We start from the raw sequence: 19201 nt of genomic DNA, 5'->3' as shown, positions 1-19201 counted from the left end.
CATTCTGGACAAATAAGACAACAGAGACAGAGAACAGAAGGTGGTGGCCAGGGGTTAGCAGTGGTGGTGAGGAGAGCTGACTAAAAAGGGGGCAGCACGAGGGAGTTTTTGTTTTTGTGGTGAGGGCATCGTTCTGTGTCCTGACTGTGATACATCTATGATGCCATGCATTTCGTGAAGCTTACGGAAATGTACCCCACCTTGAAAACAACGAATTGTGCTCTATGGAAATTAAAAGTTAACTTAAAAATTATATACACAGCACTATCCTTCCTCGAGTGTGGACGTGGAGACTATGTAATAGGCCATGGTAAGTATACAGCACTTTCCAGTTTAAAACTTCTTTATGTTTCATCAAATCCTGTCATTTCAATTGTACACCTTCACGTGTCTTGATTTGAAACGATTAGGAAACATGTGTTGATATGAAGATAACTGTTTAATAGATGTACTGGGATGAGGCTAGAGCTCTGTCTCCTGCCTGCCTCTCTGCTGTAACCTACTTTTCTCCTGTGGATGATAAATGACCCAACTGAGGTCAGAGGTTACTTTCTCCGGTGGACACAGAGACCCAGAAACCCAGAGCTCCCAACTCCTGCTCAGGTCACCCACAACATCCGGGAAATTCTACCCCAATTCAAACCTTACCACGCCAATGCTTTCAAATGAAAAAATGGCTGTTCCAAAGAAGAGAGAGTAGGTCTTCCAACTTGCTATAAGGGGCAACCGGCTGGGGTCTGGAATTTCCTATAGGAGAGAGAAACGGGGTGAGACATTAACTCTCAAAGCATATTTGGGCTGCTTTAAGTGGGGAGTATTCTGAAAGTAGACCTGAATTTTTAAAAATTGAAGGTCAAGGAAAGTTCCAAAGGCAGTAGACGACTATCAAAGCTGATTTTAACACTGCACAATAACCAAGAGCCAGAGGGAAAAAACATCAAGGTATTGTCAAAGTAGAGAAGGATCAGTATCTCACAAAGGGAGTTTGGTTTCTCAGAATCTAACAAAAGAAAATCTTACACACCACAGGTTAGTGCCCAAGAACACTTTGAACGTACAATGGTAACAAGTGGTAGAAATTTGTGTGACTACGGCTCAGTGATATTCTAGGGAACCCAAAGGAATTAGCTAAATATGAAAGTCCCCTCTTCTTCAGTGAGCTGTAAATTGAAGGGGAGGAAAGTATATGAAATAAATATGCTACGTACCCTGTGACCTAGAATGTGCAAATCATTACAGAACCATTTTTCTGATTGGGCAACCTCTGGAATAGTCCAAAAATAAATTGGAGGTAGCTATCTCAACGGGACATTCCATTCTGTAGAATATATCAATATTGCCTTAAGGAACATAGTTATCCTAAAATACTTGACTACTTTGTTATTTTTATTAAATGCCATGGACAATATAATGTTTTTTCCCTTGTGACTTCTGAAAAACATCCGAAAGGTATTAGGTATCCAAGGGGCTTCTGGGACTTAAATTACTATGTAAGTAGTCTTGTCCATTATAAAAGAAAAATGAGAAAGAATAGAGAAGTAGGGAATTGAGGAAAAAAAATCAATATCCATAACTCAACCTCAAAGACATTATAATTTACATCATGACAGATTGGCTTATGGTCTTTCAAGACTCTCTAGTTCTATCTCTGTGATGAAATATGAGAGTGTTTTTGGTCTCTTGACTGCTCTAGGGATAATTTTGGGTGCCAGAAATTATTGCCTAGAGGCTGTAGGACTATGGGTAACTGAATAAGAAGATGCTGCTTTTTATCTGCCTTATGCTGCTATCCAACCATTACAGGAATGATTTATAGTTCACCAATTTAGGTGTTTTCCTTGCAAAGCATTTTTTTTTTAAGCCAGAATTTGACATAAAAAGTGTAATGGAGAAGAACCATGAAAGAGAAGATATCCAGAAGAATGAGATTTCACAGAGACATCTTTGTGGAAAAAATGCTACAATGAGGTGGGTACAAGGCTGAAGAATTAAATCACCTACCCTCAGGGCTAGCGCCAGGTATCAGTCTATTATTGCTAAAAGGATCTGCCCCCTGGAGGAGTCAGGCGTGTGGTGTGTACCAACCTGGACAATGTACTGGGCGATGATGACCAGGCTGACCAGCATGCTGATGTTGGCCAACATGGAGAAGATGGACAGGACCCTGAGGTTCCTGACAAACACCAGCAGCACCAGGAAGGGCAGGAAGGTGAGCATGTAGAGTCTCGAGTCCATGGTGGGCGTCAGAATCACCGTCTCGTTGTTGTGGCAGTTGGTGGTGGTGCTATTAACAGCTTCCACTACCTGAGGAAGGAATGGGAAAAGCAAGCCAAAGAGTCAATAAATCTCCTGGCCACGTGATTGGCCCAGTGCCTGGCCCATCATCAAACTCCTTCACAAAGAGCTGGAATGCCTCCCGTGAGTTAGGGTGCATTTCAGGACTTTGTAGTGTAAATCTTCTGTACCATATTTCCTCAAAAGAGGCTGCACAAGTTAACCTTTAGCAAAAAATAAACTTAATGAAAAATAAATAACTGGATTTATAGTGGCTGTTTGTTGGCCTTTGGCAACCCAGCATCCATTCCTGCTGACTTTGATCTATTTTTGGTGAATTCTCTCTCTCACCTGAACGCAATCTTGGAGGACTGTAAGTCACAATCGTATGGCAGAGCTGAAGGGCTGGCCTTTGACTCAAGCTAGGGCATTCACAGTCTCTCCCTGAATCTGAATCTAAACAACTAGCAAAATAACACAAGGACCGAACAGGAAAGGGTAAAAATTAATTCTGACAAGGGATCCCAGAGGAAAACTGCTTATCAGTTCTATCTATATGCTACTAACTGCCCTGGTTTCTGTTCTTTTCTGAGACCCATTTTTTTTTTAGCTTGCTCCCTCATTTTGGAAGTTAGCCAATATTCTTCCCTTAGCCTTATTTTCTACTTATGTTCCCAGAATCTGCTTCTTTTGCTTATAAGAAAAACCAAAACAAACAAAAATCCATCACTTGCTGTTTTTTTTACTTAGACCAATACTGGCATTCTGAGTGAGAGAATTCTTTGTCTATGAGGATTGGACCATGACTGCAGGCCATTTAGCATCACTAGATTGCACTCAATAAAAGGTACTAGCATCCCCCAACTATTGTGACAGATAAGAAACACACTCCTGCACATAGTACGAACACCCACTGGAAAAGTCAGGGGCAGTGGGGAGATGGTACCACCCTCATTGAGAATCAGCGTGACTTAACTGATAAGAGTCTTATTGTACAAGCAAATACAACCCACTGCAGAACAATGAGAAACTAGAGATAGGCACAAAGAAAATGTAAAGCAATGATAATCTTAGTACCCATGGGTAGTCATGTAATGCATCTATACATTTTCTACACAATATCATAAATGACATGTATACAAGACTGGAATCAGAGCATACACTCTTATTTTGGAAATGTCCTTTTCATTTAACAATACGCCATAGATATTTAAAACAAATCATTAAGTCTTGTTTTTTCTGATTCCTCACTATAGTAGGAAAAATACTTAGAACCTTAGCCAGGCATTCAAGGCCCTCACCGGCCCCATGCAACCCTGAAGGTTCTTCCTCTCCCGAGGCCCACACCTTCTTCTACAACCTATTGTACTGCATCTCCTGAGCAAATCCTTACGTACCTGCCTCCAGGTGTGCACTACTCCACTCTCCCACTTTGGCTGCCATCAACGCCCTTCAACCCCCAGCTCAGATGCACCTCCCAAGGGAGTTTTCCCATGCTCCACTGAGCTATCCTGCCCTCGCTCATTTCTGCCCTTTAGTTCACAATAAGCACCCTGACCTCAGGGTGTTGTTAGTGGTGTCCTGACGCGGCACCAAAATAGCATCTGATATTTCACTTTTTATTATGTTTTAGAACACATCCCACTTAGCCTGCAAACTCCTCGAGACAATGCTTGCCTTGTCTCTAGACAGATGATGCATAAAGTTCTGCTGATATCAGACTGATTTCCAAGTAGCAATCTGGCAATGTATTTTAAAAGCCTTCAAAACAATCAAACTCTGACCCAGTAATTTTACTTTAAGAAATACATACTAAGGAAATAAAAGGGTGTACTAAGACTTACACAGATAACAGGTGAAAAACAGATTATAGTAGAAAAATAAAGGGAAACAAAATATCCAACAATCAAAGACTAAGTCTTGGTCAATCTGTATGATGGAATATTATTAAACTATTAACAATTGTATTACAAACCATAAGGAAATTGCAAAACGCTAACCAATTAATAACTGAAAACTGAGTGTTTAGATTCAGAATAATTGTGTTTTGTTTTGAGAAGCATAGAGTTTTTAAGAACTCGAGCTCTGATGTCAAAAGGCCTGTATTTTTAACTTTGGCTCTGTGATCTTATGGAGTTGATAGCATCAGTTTTCTAATCTGCAAAATAGGAATAAGCACAGTACCTACTCTGATAAGGCCATGGAGAGAATTAAATGAGGGAAAGCAAATAAAATGCTCAGCACTATACCTGATACATAATAGAAGCTAACTCTGAATGCTTACTACTTTTTTCCTTCTATTTTTTTTTGTTTGTTTCCAATTTTCTGATATTACCACTAGCAGAAAAAGAGCCCTAAAGAACAGTTTTCTTTTTCAAGCTTATTGATTGACTGAGGATGGCCTCTGGTATTACCCATATTATTTTGCTCAAATTGCTACAAGATAACTTCTGGGTTAGATAAAAAGATCTTGGCGAGAACCACAACTGTTACACCATAAAGATGAAGCAACTAAAGGTAGAAAAAGATAGCCCAAAGATGATTAGGTATTACCCAAAAAGATCCACATCAGGTTTAGAAGTGTTAAGGATGATTCAGCTCCAAGGCAAGATTGCAAAATCCAAGATTTCTTCCAGTCTAATTTTAAAGACCAACCTTAAGGACTGGTCCAAAATACTGGACAAAGGGTATTGTGGAAAAAATAACAACTCATAGAAACCTGCAGATATGTGAACAGGGGGAAGTCTGGGTTCTTCGACAGCAGCTAGCTTAACTTTCTTTTTTATATTGATGAGGATACTAGGACCCCCAAAAGAAGACGCCATTTGTTGAACTAGCAGAGGACCCTCCTTTTCCATGACTTGTTCACTCCCACCTTCTCTAGAAGACTCTACCTGTTTTAAATTATCAGCCAGAAACACGATGTATACACAGCAGAAGCCCAGCTGGGTGAAGACAAGGAAGAAGCTCACCATATGCCTGGGAGAGAGAGAGAGAGAAAGAACACTTGTTATAAAAAACGAGTTAGCTTATCATTTCCATTTCCGTCCCCAGGGGCTGGTGACTCCATACCAGCACTCTTGGTCATGCCACCACAATCAACAGTGGGGCAGTAGTAAGAAGTGAGGTTAACAATAGTTCTTTTAAAAATGTTTCTCAGCCACCCTCACATTCTCAGCTCAGGAAGTGGTAAAATTCTTCACGGTCAGGAGCCTCTCCCAATACGTGGCTCTGTGGCCTTTCTTGTAATTGACACTAGCTGATGTAGGGCAGTGGGCACAATGTTTTTTTGTATTAGTTATCATTAACATTTAAAAATTTTTTCTACCATGTGCCAGACACTATATTAAGCACCGAAGGTACAGAGACAAATAACACATGGTCCCTTCTTCCAGTGGTTTATAGACTAGTCGGCAAGATGGATCAAAACTAATATGGTGCTGGGGCGGCCAGTTAGCTCAGGTGGTTAGAGCGCAGGCTCATAACACCAAGGCTGCCGGTTCGATTCCCACATGGGCCATGGAGCTGTGCCCTCCACAACTAGATTGAAGACAACTACTTGACTTGGAGCTGATGGGTCCCGGAAAAACACACTGTTCCCCAATGAAAAATTTTAAAAAAGAAGATATCTTTAAAAAAATAGATATGGTGCTAAGAACCATGGTATAAAGGGAATTTTACCCAAATTACAGAGTGGATAGCCTTCTTAGAAAAATCAATATCTGAAGGGAGTCCCTTGGGAAAGGGAAGAAAGAGGGATAAAAGAAGAAAGAGAAGGAAGAGGGCGTGGAGGGAAAGAAGTGAGGAAACAGCGTTTCAGCAGAGGGGTTGGGCAGGTTTCTCTTGCTGCCATGTGAACACATTGGAGGGGGCATTGCTATGGATGGGAAGACTGGATAGAAGATTGTTACAATAACGGAGGTGAAAGATGGCAGCAGCCTGGCCAAAGATGTGGCCATCAGGATGAGAGCATTAAAGCATTTTAAGAGATACTACGAAGCTAGAACTTACAGATCTTGGTTGACCACCTACAGCTGGGGAAAAGGGAAAGGAAATGATCTAAGGAGATTGACAGGTTTTTGGCTGAGACAACACAATGAACTGGGAAACTTGGAAGGAAGAACAGGTTTCAGGGGAAGGGGAAGAAACGACATATTACTCAGTCTCTGAATTCTTGAGCTTGAGGTTCCTACAGGAGACATTCAGGAGACAACTATATATAAAGGTCTGGAGCTGTTGACTTGTTGGTAAAGGGTAAAGCCTCGAGAAAGAAGATCAGTGTGGAAAGAAGGCAGCGTTCCAGCCCTAGAGAACACCAACATTTAAAGGAAGGATAGAAACAAAAAGCCTACAACAAATGCAAAGGAAGGTAGGCAGGAAACGAAGACCAAAAAGGGGTTAATAGAAGCCAAATGAAGGGGGAACGTTTGAAGAAGAGAAAATTGGACCCAGTGCTGCTGAGTGGTTCTCCTGGGCAAGGAGGTTTCTTAGGACATTGGTGAAAAAGAAGTTCTGCAGAAGCGTAAGAACAAAAAAGCCAGGTGACCCATGAAAGAGGTGTGAACGAGATATTCAGAAGAAAAGTCAGAGGATGGACTGTTCCTCCATGAAGCAAATATGTCAGCCCAGTATTGATAGCGCCCATTTTGTTCATCACTGCAGCCCCACTGCCTAAAGCAATTCCTGACACGCTGTTGGTATTTGGTAGTTATCTTTTGACTAACCAGGTGTTGACTATGAGATAGGATGGTGGCTAGAGGATGGTGTGAGGTCCCAGAAGCTTTATTATTTTATTATTTTTAAGATGGAGATATGTGAACACATTTAAATGTTGAGAGGAAGAGCCCATAGTTCAAAAGAGAAGTTCAAGTTACAGGACAGGAGATGATTCATGGAGCCAGTTCCCTAAAATGGCAGGGAGAGCTATTTTATATGCCCAACATTGAGTAGAAGGAATTGAGGCGTTGTGACAGGCAAAAAAAAAAAACAACAAACCTCCTTAGGTGAATCAATTGGGAAAATTCTGGTTACCATCCCATGGCCTTTCTAGTCTGCTCATAGGCTGAATTTATTTATTCAGTGTGTGAATGGGCTTTTGACCAAGGGAGGTGCCAGACCCATGATGCTCTGCAGACTACGTTACATGGACAGGGCACCCCTCAGGTGCTGCAGTGGTTTGGGGTGTCATGGCTCAAGAGAGACTTTGGCAATCTAGATAGTGCTCAGAAAAGAGTAGACATATGGGGTGAGGACAGGTCTGAAAACAAAGACAAAAGAGTAGATTTAGTCTCGAGTACCAGGGGACAGAGGGGGTTCACTTGTTCTGTGTCACCTGTGAAAGCTAAAAGGTAGGAGCTGAAGAAGGAAGACTTCAGCTCACCAAAGGGTCATTAACATACTGGTCTTTTCCCTCTTGTGTCCTCGCTATAAACTCCCTCCCTAAGAGACCTCTTCTGCTCCCTGGCTTCATGGCTGATGACTTCAATTCCGTATCTCCTGCATGAAGACAGGTTCAAATGTACACATACAACTACCTACTTGACATCGCCACTGGAATATCTCTCAGGCACTTCCAACACAATTTGTCCCAAACAGAAGTCATCAGAAATCTAATTCCACCTTGACGGTTTCCTTTTCCCATAATCCCAGGATCCAAATCATGACCACCTTCACGTTTCTCCATCTCCATTGCCACCAGCTTGGTCCTAGCCATCACTACCACCTGCCTGGACATGGTCAATAGCATTTCTCATGGGTCTGACTCATCTGTTCTTGCTCCTTTCCAATCTATTTCCTTACAGAAGCCAGACAGATCTTTCAACAATCAATGCAAATGTGATTACTTCCTTGATTAAAACTTTCCAACGGCTTCCTGGTTGCTTTTAAGAAAAGAACAAAGCCTTCAAGGGGGGCTAAAATGTACATCTTGATCGGCCCCCCGGATCCTTCTTGAGCTTTGTCTCCCTGACTCTCTGCCCTCAAGCTACCTGGTCTTTCTACACCTTGAAACTGCCACGTACTCCTTTCTGCTTCGGGACCTTCAAGCCTTGCTAGTCCTTCTTCCTAGAAGGCCCTCTGGGCTCTTGCCCACTTTCCCACAGGTACCTCCTCATCCTTAAGAACTCTTTCCTTCAGAACTCACTCCCACTATTCCATCCTGGGAAGCCCGCCCAAAGCCCCACACACATCTTCTTCCCTTCACTGTACTTACCCCAGTGGTCACTAAGAAACTGTCTGAAACTGCCTGACGTCTGCCTTTCCCACTGGACTATGAGTTCTGTGAGGGCAAAGCCCTGTTTGCCTTGTTCTTCACAGCATTTCCAGGGCCTGGGACATAGTAGCAACGTGATAAATGTAGTTTAATAAAAAAGTGGAATAACATTCAAGCCGCAGAGCCAAGGAATGAGGACCCTGACACTGGAGGTATACAAGTATGAGCCCCTTCCGTGCAGGAAGTGCAACATGCTGTGCTACATGAGCCAGCTTTCCAGGGAAGAAAGCATCCCTGATAGCCGCACGTCCTCCGCCTATAACCCACCCTACTTCTGGCAAAGCAAGAACAAGGTACCTTCCCCAGTGGGCGTGTTCCCGGAGCCAGGAGCTGGGGCTGGCTTCTAGTCCGTGCATCACTGTATCCCCATAGTCCATAAAGGGCTTGTTAAGCCTGCAGGAAAAGTACATACACAGTCACCAAGAGGCAGTTTAAACTAGAATCCTATACTGAAAAGTCAGGAGACACAAAAGAAGGCAGGACTCAGCTGGAGTGGGAAGAGCAGTAACCAAACCTCTAGTTCGGGCTTTGACACCTGGTGGTATTTCCTTGGTGGCTTGTTTTCCTTACCTGTCAAGTGGTTAGTACATAACAAGGGTAATAATACACACCTTGCGTGGGTACAGTAGTTCTCCTACCCATGATCCCACTGGATCCCCATGACAAATCCCTGAGGCAGGGTTAGGCATGGACTGTTTATGCGCAGTTCACAGATGAGCCAAGCAGATACGCACAGTGAGAGCACCTACTCAGTCACGTGGCAGAGCCTCACCTTACGTCCCCGCCCCGAACACTTTTCTCTTTTTCTTGGCCTTGTTGGAGGAAATTAAGAAATAAACTCTTGTTATGTGTAAGATGTTTCTGGGGTGTCCCTGACAGCCAAGTAGCAAAGGAATTGACATGAGGACAGTTTTCCTCACCTGTGGCAGAAGCGCTGGGCACACCTGACCAGGATGTGCATACAGTGGCAGGCGATGAAGCCAATTGCCAGCAGACTCAGTGGGCCCATCTGCAGGAAGGGGGGTGGGCGGGGCAAGGGGCAGGGAAGAGAGGAGAGAACGAATGTGTGAAGAGCACTGTAGGGAGCAATGTGGCAGTGCAGGTATCATTCAGGACTCGACGATCTTTCCTAGCAAACTGGTTTGCAAGCCCTTTTGAGCAGCAACAGCTATTATTTCAAGTATAATCTCGAGGACTGCTCCAATGAAATACATAAAGCGATGACAATGGGCTGTTGTGGTGGGAGTAGGGGACCCAGGATTCTGTACTTTAGTGGCCTCTGAGGCATCCACGAGAACCTGTGCTCTATGGAGCACGAATGGAAAGTCAAAGTCCAACCCCTGCATTCTACAAGGGAGGAAACTGAGGCTCCGAGAGTGGACAAAGGACTTCCAAAGGCCACTCAAAGGCCATGGCAGAGCCGGAACTCAAACCCGGGCTACGTGTCTGGACTTCAAGTCTGGACCAAGCTGCCTCCCAGAAAGAGTGCTCATTGTGAGCCATTATAAACCCGTAGAGCCTCTCTTCTCACCTCCCTGCGCCCACCCAGTCCTACTGCCCCCCATGTGGCAGCACTCCTCACCAGCAGGCCTGCGTTCTTCACCGCCAGGGGCAGGCCCAGGACTCCTGTGCCCATGTTGCCTTTCACCAGGTGGATCAAGGTCTGGAACGCTCTACAGGAGAGAAAAAAGACACGGGGACGTAGGTGTGTGTGACAGGGTAGGCAGATGGATAGAAATGAGCAGGAGGAGAAATTCCGCCCGGATTAGAAAGCCCCTTGCTGCAGCTCCTACTTGGCTCAAGGTGCCTGGCAGATTCCCAGCAGGACTCCAGGCTTCCACATACTTCTAAGTCAAAGAGATGTGTTGTTAACAGTCAGAGAAGAGGGGAACCCATCATGTTTGTCACCAATATCTTACTAGCCCACCAGGACTCCAGGGTTTCACACACCTCTAAGGGATGTCTTTGCTCATCCCCCCAAATCAAGGGAATGTATTTACTCATCCCCGTAAATCAAAGGGGTGTATTCACACATGCCCCAATATCAAAGAAATGCATTGCTAAATGCCAGAGAACTAGGCACCTCGGGGAGAAAGAGAGATAAGAGGAGGGAGAGGGGGAGGCAATTCTACCCATCCTCATAGAAATAAAAGCCTTCACACAATGTAAGGTGGGCTGCGTCCCTCTCTTGGGTCAGCCGTCTCCATATCTGAGAGTGTACTTTCTTTTACTAATAAACTCCTGCTGCTCCATGCTGTACAAATTTCCGTCTCTTGATTGAATTCATTCTTTCAAGAAGAAGAAGAGCTGAGGTATTCAGCATCCAACAGACATCCCCGCACAGCATGCCAACACTTGAGTTAAGGTGGCTAGGTGGGCTCCTGGCCATCTCTCAGTCCCTATGGCCTTGCCGGGCACCTCTGGGTCTGTGGCAGGGTAACCAACCATTTTGGTTTGTCCAGAACTGTCCTGGTTTTAGCAGCTAACACTCAATAGACGCCATTATAATAATACTTATATAACTATATAACTGACACTGCGCTAAGTACTTACATGTATTATTTCATTTAATCCTCTCTTGTCAAGGCTAGGAAGTAGATGAGGAAACTGAGGGTAGAGGTTTTTGTAATGACTTCTCCAAGGATATACTGGGGAGCCAGGATTTGAACCTAGGACTGCTTCAGAGTCCCTGTTCTTCACCCCACTTCTACTGGACTGGCTCCCAGAAATAGGCCCAGGCAGATGAATAAAGGGACACCCCATTTCATAATCAAGGAAACTGAGGCTCAGGGAGTGGGCAGCGAACCACCCAACATCCTAAAACTAGTTAACAGAGAGAGGACTGAGCTCAGAGAAAAGGGAAAAGGGCAGGCAGCAAAGAGAGAAATCATTGTGGCTTCTGAATAAATAGGTCAGATGACTTGGCTCCCCAGATGCTGAGTGTTGAGACAGGGTCATTTGGGAATCGGGCTTCAGAGGGATTTTTTTTCCTCCCCCCTCAGGCTGGGACATCAAGCTGAGGGCTGGCATGACTCCTCCCACCCCAACAAAAACAAAAACACACACTCAGACCCTTTCTTTAAGATAAACGGGATGGTTGTCCAGAGCCCAAGGTCTACATGTCCAAAGATACAGTTCCAGGAAGGGACCCTCTCTGTGGATGAGTTACAAAAAACAACCTAGCTTCACATCTCTGTCCTTGGGCCAGGTTAAACCAAGGAGAGTATTGGATTTACATCTATAGCTTTGGACACCTTGAAAATCCTCCATGAGCACCTTTCAGAGAGGAGAGACTTCTTGTGAAGAGCAGCAGAGGTATTCTGGAAGGGGGCTGGTCTCTGAGGTTGAGCAAACCAGGGATTAAAACCCAAGGCCACCACCTAACTAGCTGTGTCATCTTGGGCAACGTGTCTACTCTGCTAAGTCTTTGTAAATGTTAGGAGGAATGATTATTTTGAAATAACTGCCTCAAACCCCCATACTTTCTGTTAATCCCTAACTCCTCTAGCTTCCTGAGGATCTGCCCATTGATTTGTTAAGGGTTAAAGAGAACAACTGGGGGTGAAGAAGGCTGGAGCCGGCATGCCTTTCTCTCTCCCTGTGGGTGTCAACACTGCTGACAGAGCACAGTGCCCTGTGGCCCTCCAATGATGTGCTTGTTGTGTAACTCTCCAAGGGTCAATGGGTCACCCTGGAGATTTCTAACTAAAGGGCTTAGGAAATCAGAGTTTAACTCTGGGCCACTCAGCCAACTTTAAAGCATAGTGTGGTGAGTTGTGCAAGGCACTGGGCTGGGAGGCAGGAAACCTGGGTTTTAGCCCTAACTCCTCTGGTGACTTTGGACCAGCTCCTATTCCCAACAGCCAACACTTCTGGACACCGCACTTGGGAGCTTCCTGTGCAATTCGCCTGTGCAGCCATCCCGGGAGGAGCAAAGTGTCATCTCACAGAGGAGGAACTGGGGCACAGGGTTCTGTCACTTGCGGCAAGTGGGAGCCGGAACTCAGCTCAGCGGACCCCATAGGTGCCGCGCTTACGAGACCTGTTTTGCTCATCCCCTCCAAGTCAGAGGGGCCCTCTTAGTTCTCACGTGCTTTATCTCTTTGATTCTTAAGAAGCTGAAACTGACACCAAGCCATGTGTCAGCTCAGAACACAAGAGCTAGTTGGTTTCCCCAACGTCTCTGATTGAGAAATACCCCAATTCAGCAAATGGATGGCCCCAAGGCCTAGAGAGCTCATCCTCAGTGTCTGGCACTCTTAGCAACCCCAGGACTAGCCCTGGGGCAACATCGCAACTTGGAGGCCAGTCATTGTGCCCATCCCTAAATTGCCCTGCAGGGTGGCAGTGAAAATAGGCTTTGCTTGCCCCTCCTAGTAACATTTCCTCCCTTTTGCACCCCTCCCACCCTTTCAGATTTAATTTCTACAGGCAGCCTCCTTAAATTCATACTGCCACCAATTTATCCCTGTTTTGTACATGGGAAAACTTGAGGCTTAAAGAAGGGAAGGAGCCAAGTCACAACTTGAATGCAGATGTTCTTTCTACTACACCCATGATGTCAAAATTTTCTTCTTAAAGCAGCAGAACTCGCCACCCCCATGTCGCCCCACCCATTTGTCCTAAGTGAACGAGCGACTCTGCTTGAGTGGTGGAGGCCAAGGGAGCAAGGGCCTTGTCGGTTGGCTTCCTGCCTAAACTTCCAGCAGACCCCTCCTTGGCACTGTTTGAAAGCCTCACGAGCGATCCTCTCTCTCCCCAGCCCCAAAACACACCCCAGGGAGATGGAAGAAACTAGGCTCTTCCACATACTGTGCTTTTGATGTCATCTCTGCAAGTCTTCACTGAAGCAGAGGCCAGGGTAACTGCAGGAAAGAGGCAGGTGTCATCTTCTCCTCCAAGAAGTTGGGAATTCTGCCCTTCACCCCAATATTATCAAAATTGGCCAGGAGCAAAGCTGGCTTTAGGACCAATACTGGATTCCAGTCTCCATCCATCCTGCCAATGACCCAGTGTGTGGCCTGGGGTAACTGGGCCTCAGTTTCCCTACCTGCACATGTGGAGGCTAGTTTGCTATAGTCTAAGGGCTGTCTGACAGTCTCCACTCCTGCCCCTTTAAGCTCTCATCTTGACTCAGCCTACAACTGCCCCTTTCCCAACCTTGGTTTCCCCATTTGCACAGTGAGTTGGGGGTCAGACACCGCCCCCCCCCACCATCCCTGCTGACCCCAGGGTTTTTGCCAATGCAAGCTTCCAGGCTGCAACGCAGCCATGAGGATGGCAGGAAGGAGCACTCACGTGATGCCCTTGGTCTTCTTCGAGTTGGGCAACTCAGAAGGGCTTCCATCCCAGAGACTGGATTCGTTGCTCTGCAGTTTCTTGGCACTTTCGGGAGGTGACCTGAGGTCCAGTTTGAGGTCAACAGCTCCCCGGGGACCCCCAGCACTCTTTGTGCTGGGCATGACTGCTTGAGAAAGAGAAGGCTCTGGGCGATGAGGAGGTCTGCCTTAGAAGGAGGCAAGCAAGAAGGTGTCTAGTCAGGTGCAAATCTCAACTCAGTGGCTTGTGCCTGATTAGTAGGCTCGTCCAAACTGGAGCGAGGCCCCACCTACCTCCCCGAGGGTGCTCCTCACAGGAGCAGATAGGGAGGAGGAGAAGAGGGGAGGGGTTTGGGAAGGGAGTCACTCACCCTTACCTTACAATAGCAATGGCAACAGTGACGACAATAGTGATCTTTTCAATAACTGACATTTAGTAAGCACTTCACTAAGGGACAAATACTCTTCTAAGTGCTGTAACCTGTCTTTTCTCATTTAATCCTATAAATTCAGGAATGTAGAGCAAGCTCTGAACTACAGGAACCTGCCTAAATTCACCTACATAGAGAGTGACAGAGTAGGGACCAGAGCCCAACTTCTCATGCTTTTTAACCAGTACCCTATTTCCACCTCCGAGAGAATACTTACTCAGTCCCACCTCCCTACTCGTCTCAGGGCAGGGGCTCCACTGCCCACTGGATGCAGGTCTACAGTAAGGTGTCCTTTTGAGAGCTCCCCTTTCTTGGAAAGTAGTTGGAAAAAGAAGCAATCGCTCACTCACCTCTAACTGCTTCTTAGCTTTTGTGAGGCTCCATCCAAGGAGAGCGTGCTGAAGATTCTTTTGGAAAAGGGGAGAGGCAGAGATTGAACAACCCCCAGTCAAATGTCACTGGGCAGGACAGTGGGCCAGGGGAGGGTGTGATTTGCCTAAGGCCACATGTCATCCAGGAGAACTCTGCCGCTAAAGTCCCTGGGGGTTTCTCTGGTGTTCCATTCTCTGTCATCATCTCGGCTTCAGTGACAGAGGGATGGGCCAAAATTTCCTCCTCCCTCCAAATTACAGCATTTTACTCACGCCACCCCACCCCCTGCCCCATCATCTCAGTGCCAAGAGCTTTACTTAAATATCTCAAAGCTAACTGGTTGCATCGGGACTGGGACTGATTTGTCTGGGCCCCTCCCTTCCATGGGACCCTTTCCAAGGTCCTGTATGCAATTTTGAATTTGTAATTTTGTATTCTTTTCCTTAAAGAGGCCCTCTCTACCCCTTATACTAGCCCTTATCCCCTCCCCCCAACCCCTCACCCCCATGGTATAAGCTTCAGGTTCCACAAAGCCTAGCTACTTCTCACGGTAGCATTGCTGTTTTGTTTTTACAGATGTGGAAACTGAGACTGAGAGAGGTAAAGAATAGCTTGCTCAAGGTCACGGCTAACCCTGGGCAGAGCCAGATCTTTGTATCTCTGAAGCCCACAGCCTAAACCACTAGCTTTGAATCCTGGCCCCACCCTTCCAGTTTCTTGTCCTGAATCAACTGAAACACTTGCTGTGGTTTGAGAAACGTCCTCTATTCATTTGTCTGGCACCACTACGTGGCAGTGTTCCTGGTCTGTGGGGCAGCAGGCGGCATCCAGCGGCCTGCTTATGTGCAGCACCGAGATTCCATAATTTGATTCTAAACTCAGAGCTCATCCCACCGACAGATCTTGTTCCTGTTCAGGCAACAAGATCAGTCAACGAGATTGTCAAGGAGCTCAAGGTGTTTATATATGAGGCTAGTTCTTGCTTTCCTTTCCAGGTTGTGAGAGGAACCCTGAGTTAACCTTCAAACCTTTGGGAAAGGGGGCTGCTGGTATATCGGGATTTGGCCGGGGCCCTTCCTTTCTAGGGTCAGCTAAAATGAAACTTGCAGGGCACCGCCTGCAGAACTCCAACTTGCTGCACACCTGTCAGCAGGAAAGAGGGGTTCTTCCAGGATAGCGGCCTCCAAAATAAGCCCTTCTAAACACTGGCCCCGGCATCTGTAGCTCTGGGTTCCACTGTGGCTCTACCACGCTGTTGGGACCTGGGAAAAGTACTCCCCGTCTTTTCCCCTTTGTGAAATGGGTGTTAGATCGTAGAGGACGTCTGAAGGACTGAGGACCCAGGAACTGTGCTCTTCGTCCCCCTGGATGCTGAGATGCAGGCCCAGCCTCCCGGGGGTTGAGGCATTGTCAGCTTGTGTGAGGACAGCCTATCCAGTTGCCATCTCCACAGAGGGTGGGACATGTGGGATTTAAGTCATGATAATCTTGATGACCTTTTAAATAGACGACCTTGCTTCTTTCATTCTTTTACGGCAGTCTGAAAAGTTGGAGTGCATCAGAATCAACTGAGGAGCTAATACAGCACACAGAGACCCAGACTCACTGGAGTGAGAGACTCTGGGCCTTTGTACTTTTACCGAGTTTCCTAGGTGGTTTTGATACCGGCCAGGGTTTGAGTTCCACTGTTCTACGGGTGGGAAGAACTGCCCCCTTTAATAGATTAGAGAGCGGGGGAAATGCTTTGCCTGAGGTTGTGTAATCTGGTGGAAATGAGCACAAGTCCTCCTTTGGGCTGGAAGTTGGAGACCCCAGAAACAATAATGAGAACCCCTCCCCAAATGGGAATGCATCACCCATCCTTGTTGCCCCAGGCAGCTCTTCATAGCCTGTGGCTGATTACTGTGACACTTCCGCCTGCTCAGGTAATAATAACTCCTGTACACCGAGTCTGCTCCATGAGCCTGCTCCAGACTAAGTGTGTTGCATAAGTAAATTGGGGTTTCCAGACCCAATTCCAATGTGTGTGGGGAGGCAGGTCCCCACCCACCAATGAACAATTCTCAGACACCAGCAGGGTGTCCGAGAATTCAGCTCTAGAGATAGCATCAGATTCCACAGGTCAAAGGTGTAGTCCTATAAGACTGTCTCCCTCCTGCCACACGTCAGGTGCCAACCGAAAGCCCAGGCTTTTTCCTGTGCTGCTGACCACACAGGCTATAGATCGGAGGTTCCACCAACCCCCTCAAATTCCAAATGCCAGTCACGAGTCCAGATTGTCACCTGTACTTCTGATAGACTGGTTACAAACCAGAGGTTCCTACAGTCCCCTCCTTGGGTTTGGTTAATTTGCTAGAACAGCTCAAAGAACTCTGCAGAAACATGTTACTTACTAGATCCCACTGGTTTATTGTAAAGACATATAACTCAGAAACACCCAGATGGAAGAGAAGCAGTAGTTGTATCCACCATCTGGCAGCTCTCGGAACCCCATCTTCTTGGGGTTCTATGGAGGTGTCATTACACAGTCATGATTGATTAAATCATAGCCCACTGGTGATTGATTCGACCTCCAGCACAACTCCCCCTTGCCCCCGGAGGTCAGGGGATGGTAATGAAAGTCCCATCCCTCTAATTACATGGTTGGTTCCATTGGTAACCAGTTCCCATCCTTAGGCGCTCCCCAAGTCACCTCAGCAACATAACAGAAGGTACCTTTATCACTTTCAACACTTAGGAAATTCCAAAGGTGTTAGGAGCTGGGAGTCAGGAATTGTAAATGAAAATCAAATATATATGAGAAACATATTCTGGTCATCTGAATGGCCAAATAATGTATTTCTTATAACTCACAATCTCACAATAAGGAAGGCACTGTGATGACACCTGTTTTACAGGTGAGTGTGGAGGAGAGGCTGCTCCATGGTGTGACTGTTGACTGACCTATTAGGTGGACCAGGGCCAGAGGAGGTTCATCACCGACCTCCCCTCGAGACTGTTTTGATCTTAATCAACGTGCTCGTTAGGCCACAAACCAGCACCCCTCCCCTGCCTCCAGGTATAGGCTGGGTCTGTAAACATTCCAGTTGTTCTGGCCTGGTCAAGCATGTAAAGCAATTTCCCATACCCAGTAGCACTCACATACTTGCACATATGAGCATTTCCCTGTCCGTGCCCTATGTAATTCTCTGGCTCCTGCTAAGTGATACAGGGATCCACTTCACCTTGCAGATGCCCAAGACACACCTCGTTTGTAAGGTTCTCTTAATAAACTCTACTAGGTATCAGACTGGAGTGGCCAGCCTCTTTCTTCAGTCTTTCCCTGCCCTCCATTTAGGGAAGTGGATTTTCAGTCTGGAGATCTTTCCCTGGGTCTGCGTGTTGTAACAGTTGGTGAACCAGCCAGGAGACCTATGAAATGGGTCTCGGGAAAGAGGCATCAGCAGGGAAATCCTGGGCTGGCCATCGACTTCTCTGTGGGGAGCGGTGGCTTGATGTTAGATGCATGTGGACCGCCGGGGGAGTACCGGGATGCTCTGAAGACACTGGCTGGTCTCATGCATTGAGGGCTTATGCATTGTATACTGTGGAAATGAAGAAAAGCACAGCGCTCCAGCTTGTGGGCTAGGTGGTCTTATGGGGGGGGGGGGTCAGCTGGCCTCGGACACCCAGCTAGAGGCAGAAGCCAGGGTTAGAGAACTGGAGGATGAATTAAAACTAAAAAAGGATGTAAGACTGTACCACTTGGCTAGCATCGGGACTCGCTGATAGTGTCGGGGAACAAGACACACTAGAAAGCCTGCCGTTTTGCCTAACTGGGTGGGCGCCTAAGGTCAGAGCACTTGAGACTAAGCCAGATTGGGCTGCAAAGCAATGGAACCCAGGGAAAAGTGAAGACGGTGAGAAAGCGGATACTGCAGTAATAATAGTAAGACAGCTGACACACCCTGTGCCATTTGACCTCTGATTTGGAGGGAAACAAAAGCACAGCAGCAGCAACTGCCTCCACAGGCGAGACAACCTTCCCGTGCAAGGAACTTTAATGATGAGGGACTACATAGCCGCCGAACTCAATGATAGATTTGCCAGATTTCAGCAAAAGGACACAGAAAGTATTCCCACTTGGCTAGTGTGGCTATGAGACACATGGGATGATGGTATTTCCCTGACTGGTCAGGAATCAGAGAAAATGAGTAATATTACATACCCTGCTCTCCAACAGCAGCTGCAGGATGCCCGAAGGATTTATGGCACTCACCCTCTCACAGACCGGATCATTCTATCAGGGAGGGAGAGTTGGCCAAATGAGGGGGATCTTCCCAGGCATTTGGGACTGTAAAAGTGAAATGCTCCATCTCTCTGACTCTATCTGAATTCTAGCCTGCATTTTTCCCATGGCCCTCGGGCTAATAGCTCCTGCTATAGATAGGCTAATCATTAGAGGAATTCTGCTTGAGGCTTGAGTTTTTGGAAGAACAGCCCCTTGCCAGAAGGTACCTCTCCAGACGAGGTGGGGAAATATGTACGAAAATTAT

General features: G+C 46.4%; 1 protein-coding gene across 6 annotated transcripts in view; it reads right to left on the bottom strand.

Moving 5' to 3' along the window:
* The window catches only part of SLC36A2 (solute carrier family 36 member 2), a 34843-nt gene that overhangs the window by 8521 nt on the left and 7121 nt on the right, over positions 1-19201 (bottom strand). The window contains exons 2-9 of one of the 6 annotated variants that reach the window (XM_019627257.1): positions 14645-14701; positions 13844-14051; positions 10128-10218; positions 9466-9554; positions 8843-8938; positions 5169-5253; positions 2086-2304; positions 649-747 (exon numbers count right to left, since the gene is read on the bottom strand). In XM_019627257.1, coding sequence (XP_019482802.1) covers positions 649-747; positions 2086-2304; positions 5169-5253; positions 8843-8938; positions 9466-9554; positions 10128-10218; positions 13844-14007 — 843 coding nt within the window. In that variant the 5' untranslated portion in view covers positions 14008-14051; positions 14645-14701. Of the gene's footprint in view, positions 1-648; positions 748-2085; positions 2305-5168; positions 5254-8842; positions 8939-9465; positions 9555-10127; positions 10219-13843; positions 14052-14511; positions 14979-19201 lie in introns of those variants that run through there. The other 5 variants (XM_019627256.1, XM_019627258.1, XM_019627260.1 and 2 more) reach the window with 5 other exon arrangements.

The sequence above is a fragment of the Hipposideros armiger genome, unplaced genomic scaffold (genome assembly GCF_001890085.2).
Source record: "Hipposideros armiger isolate ML-2016 unplaced genomic scaffold, ASM189008v1 scaffold_725, whole genome shotgun sequence".
Lineage (NCBI taxonomy): Eukaryota > Metazoa > Chordata > Mammalia > Chiroptera > Hipposideridae > Hipposideros > Hipposideros armiger.
The sequence above is the reverse complement of the archived record's forward strand: the minus strand, read 5'-3'. Positions and strand labels throughout refer to the sequence as shown.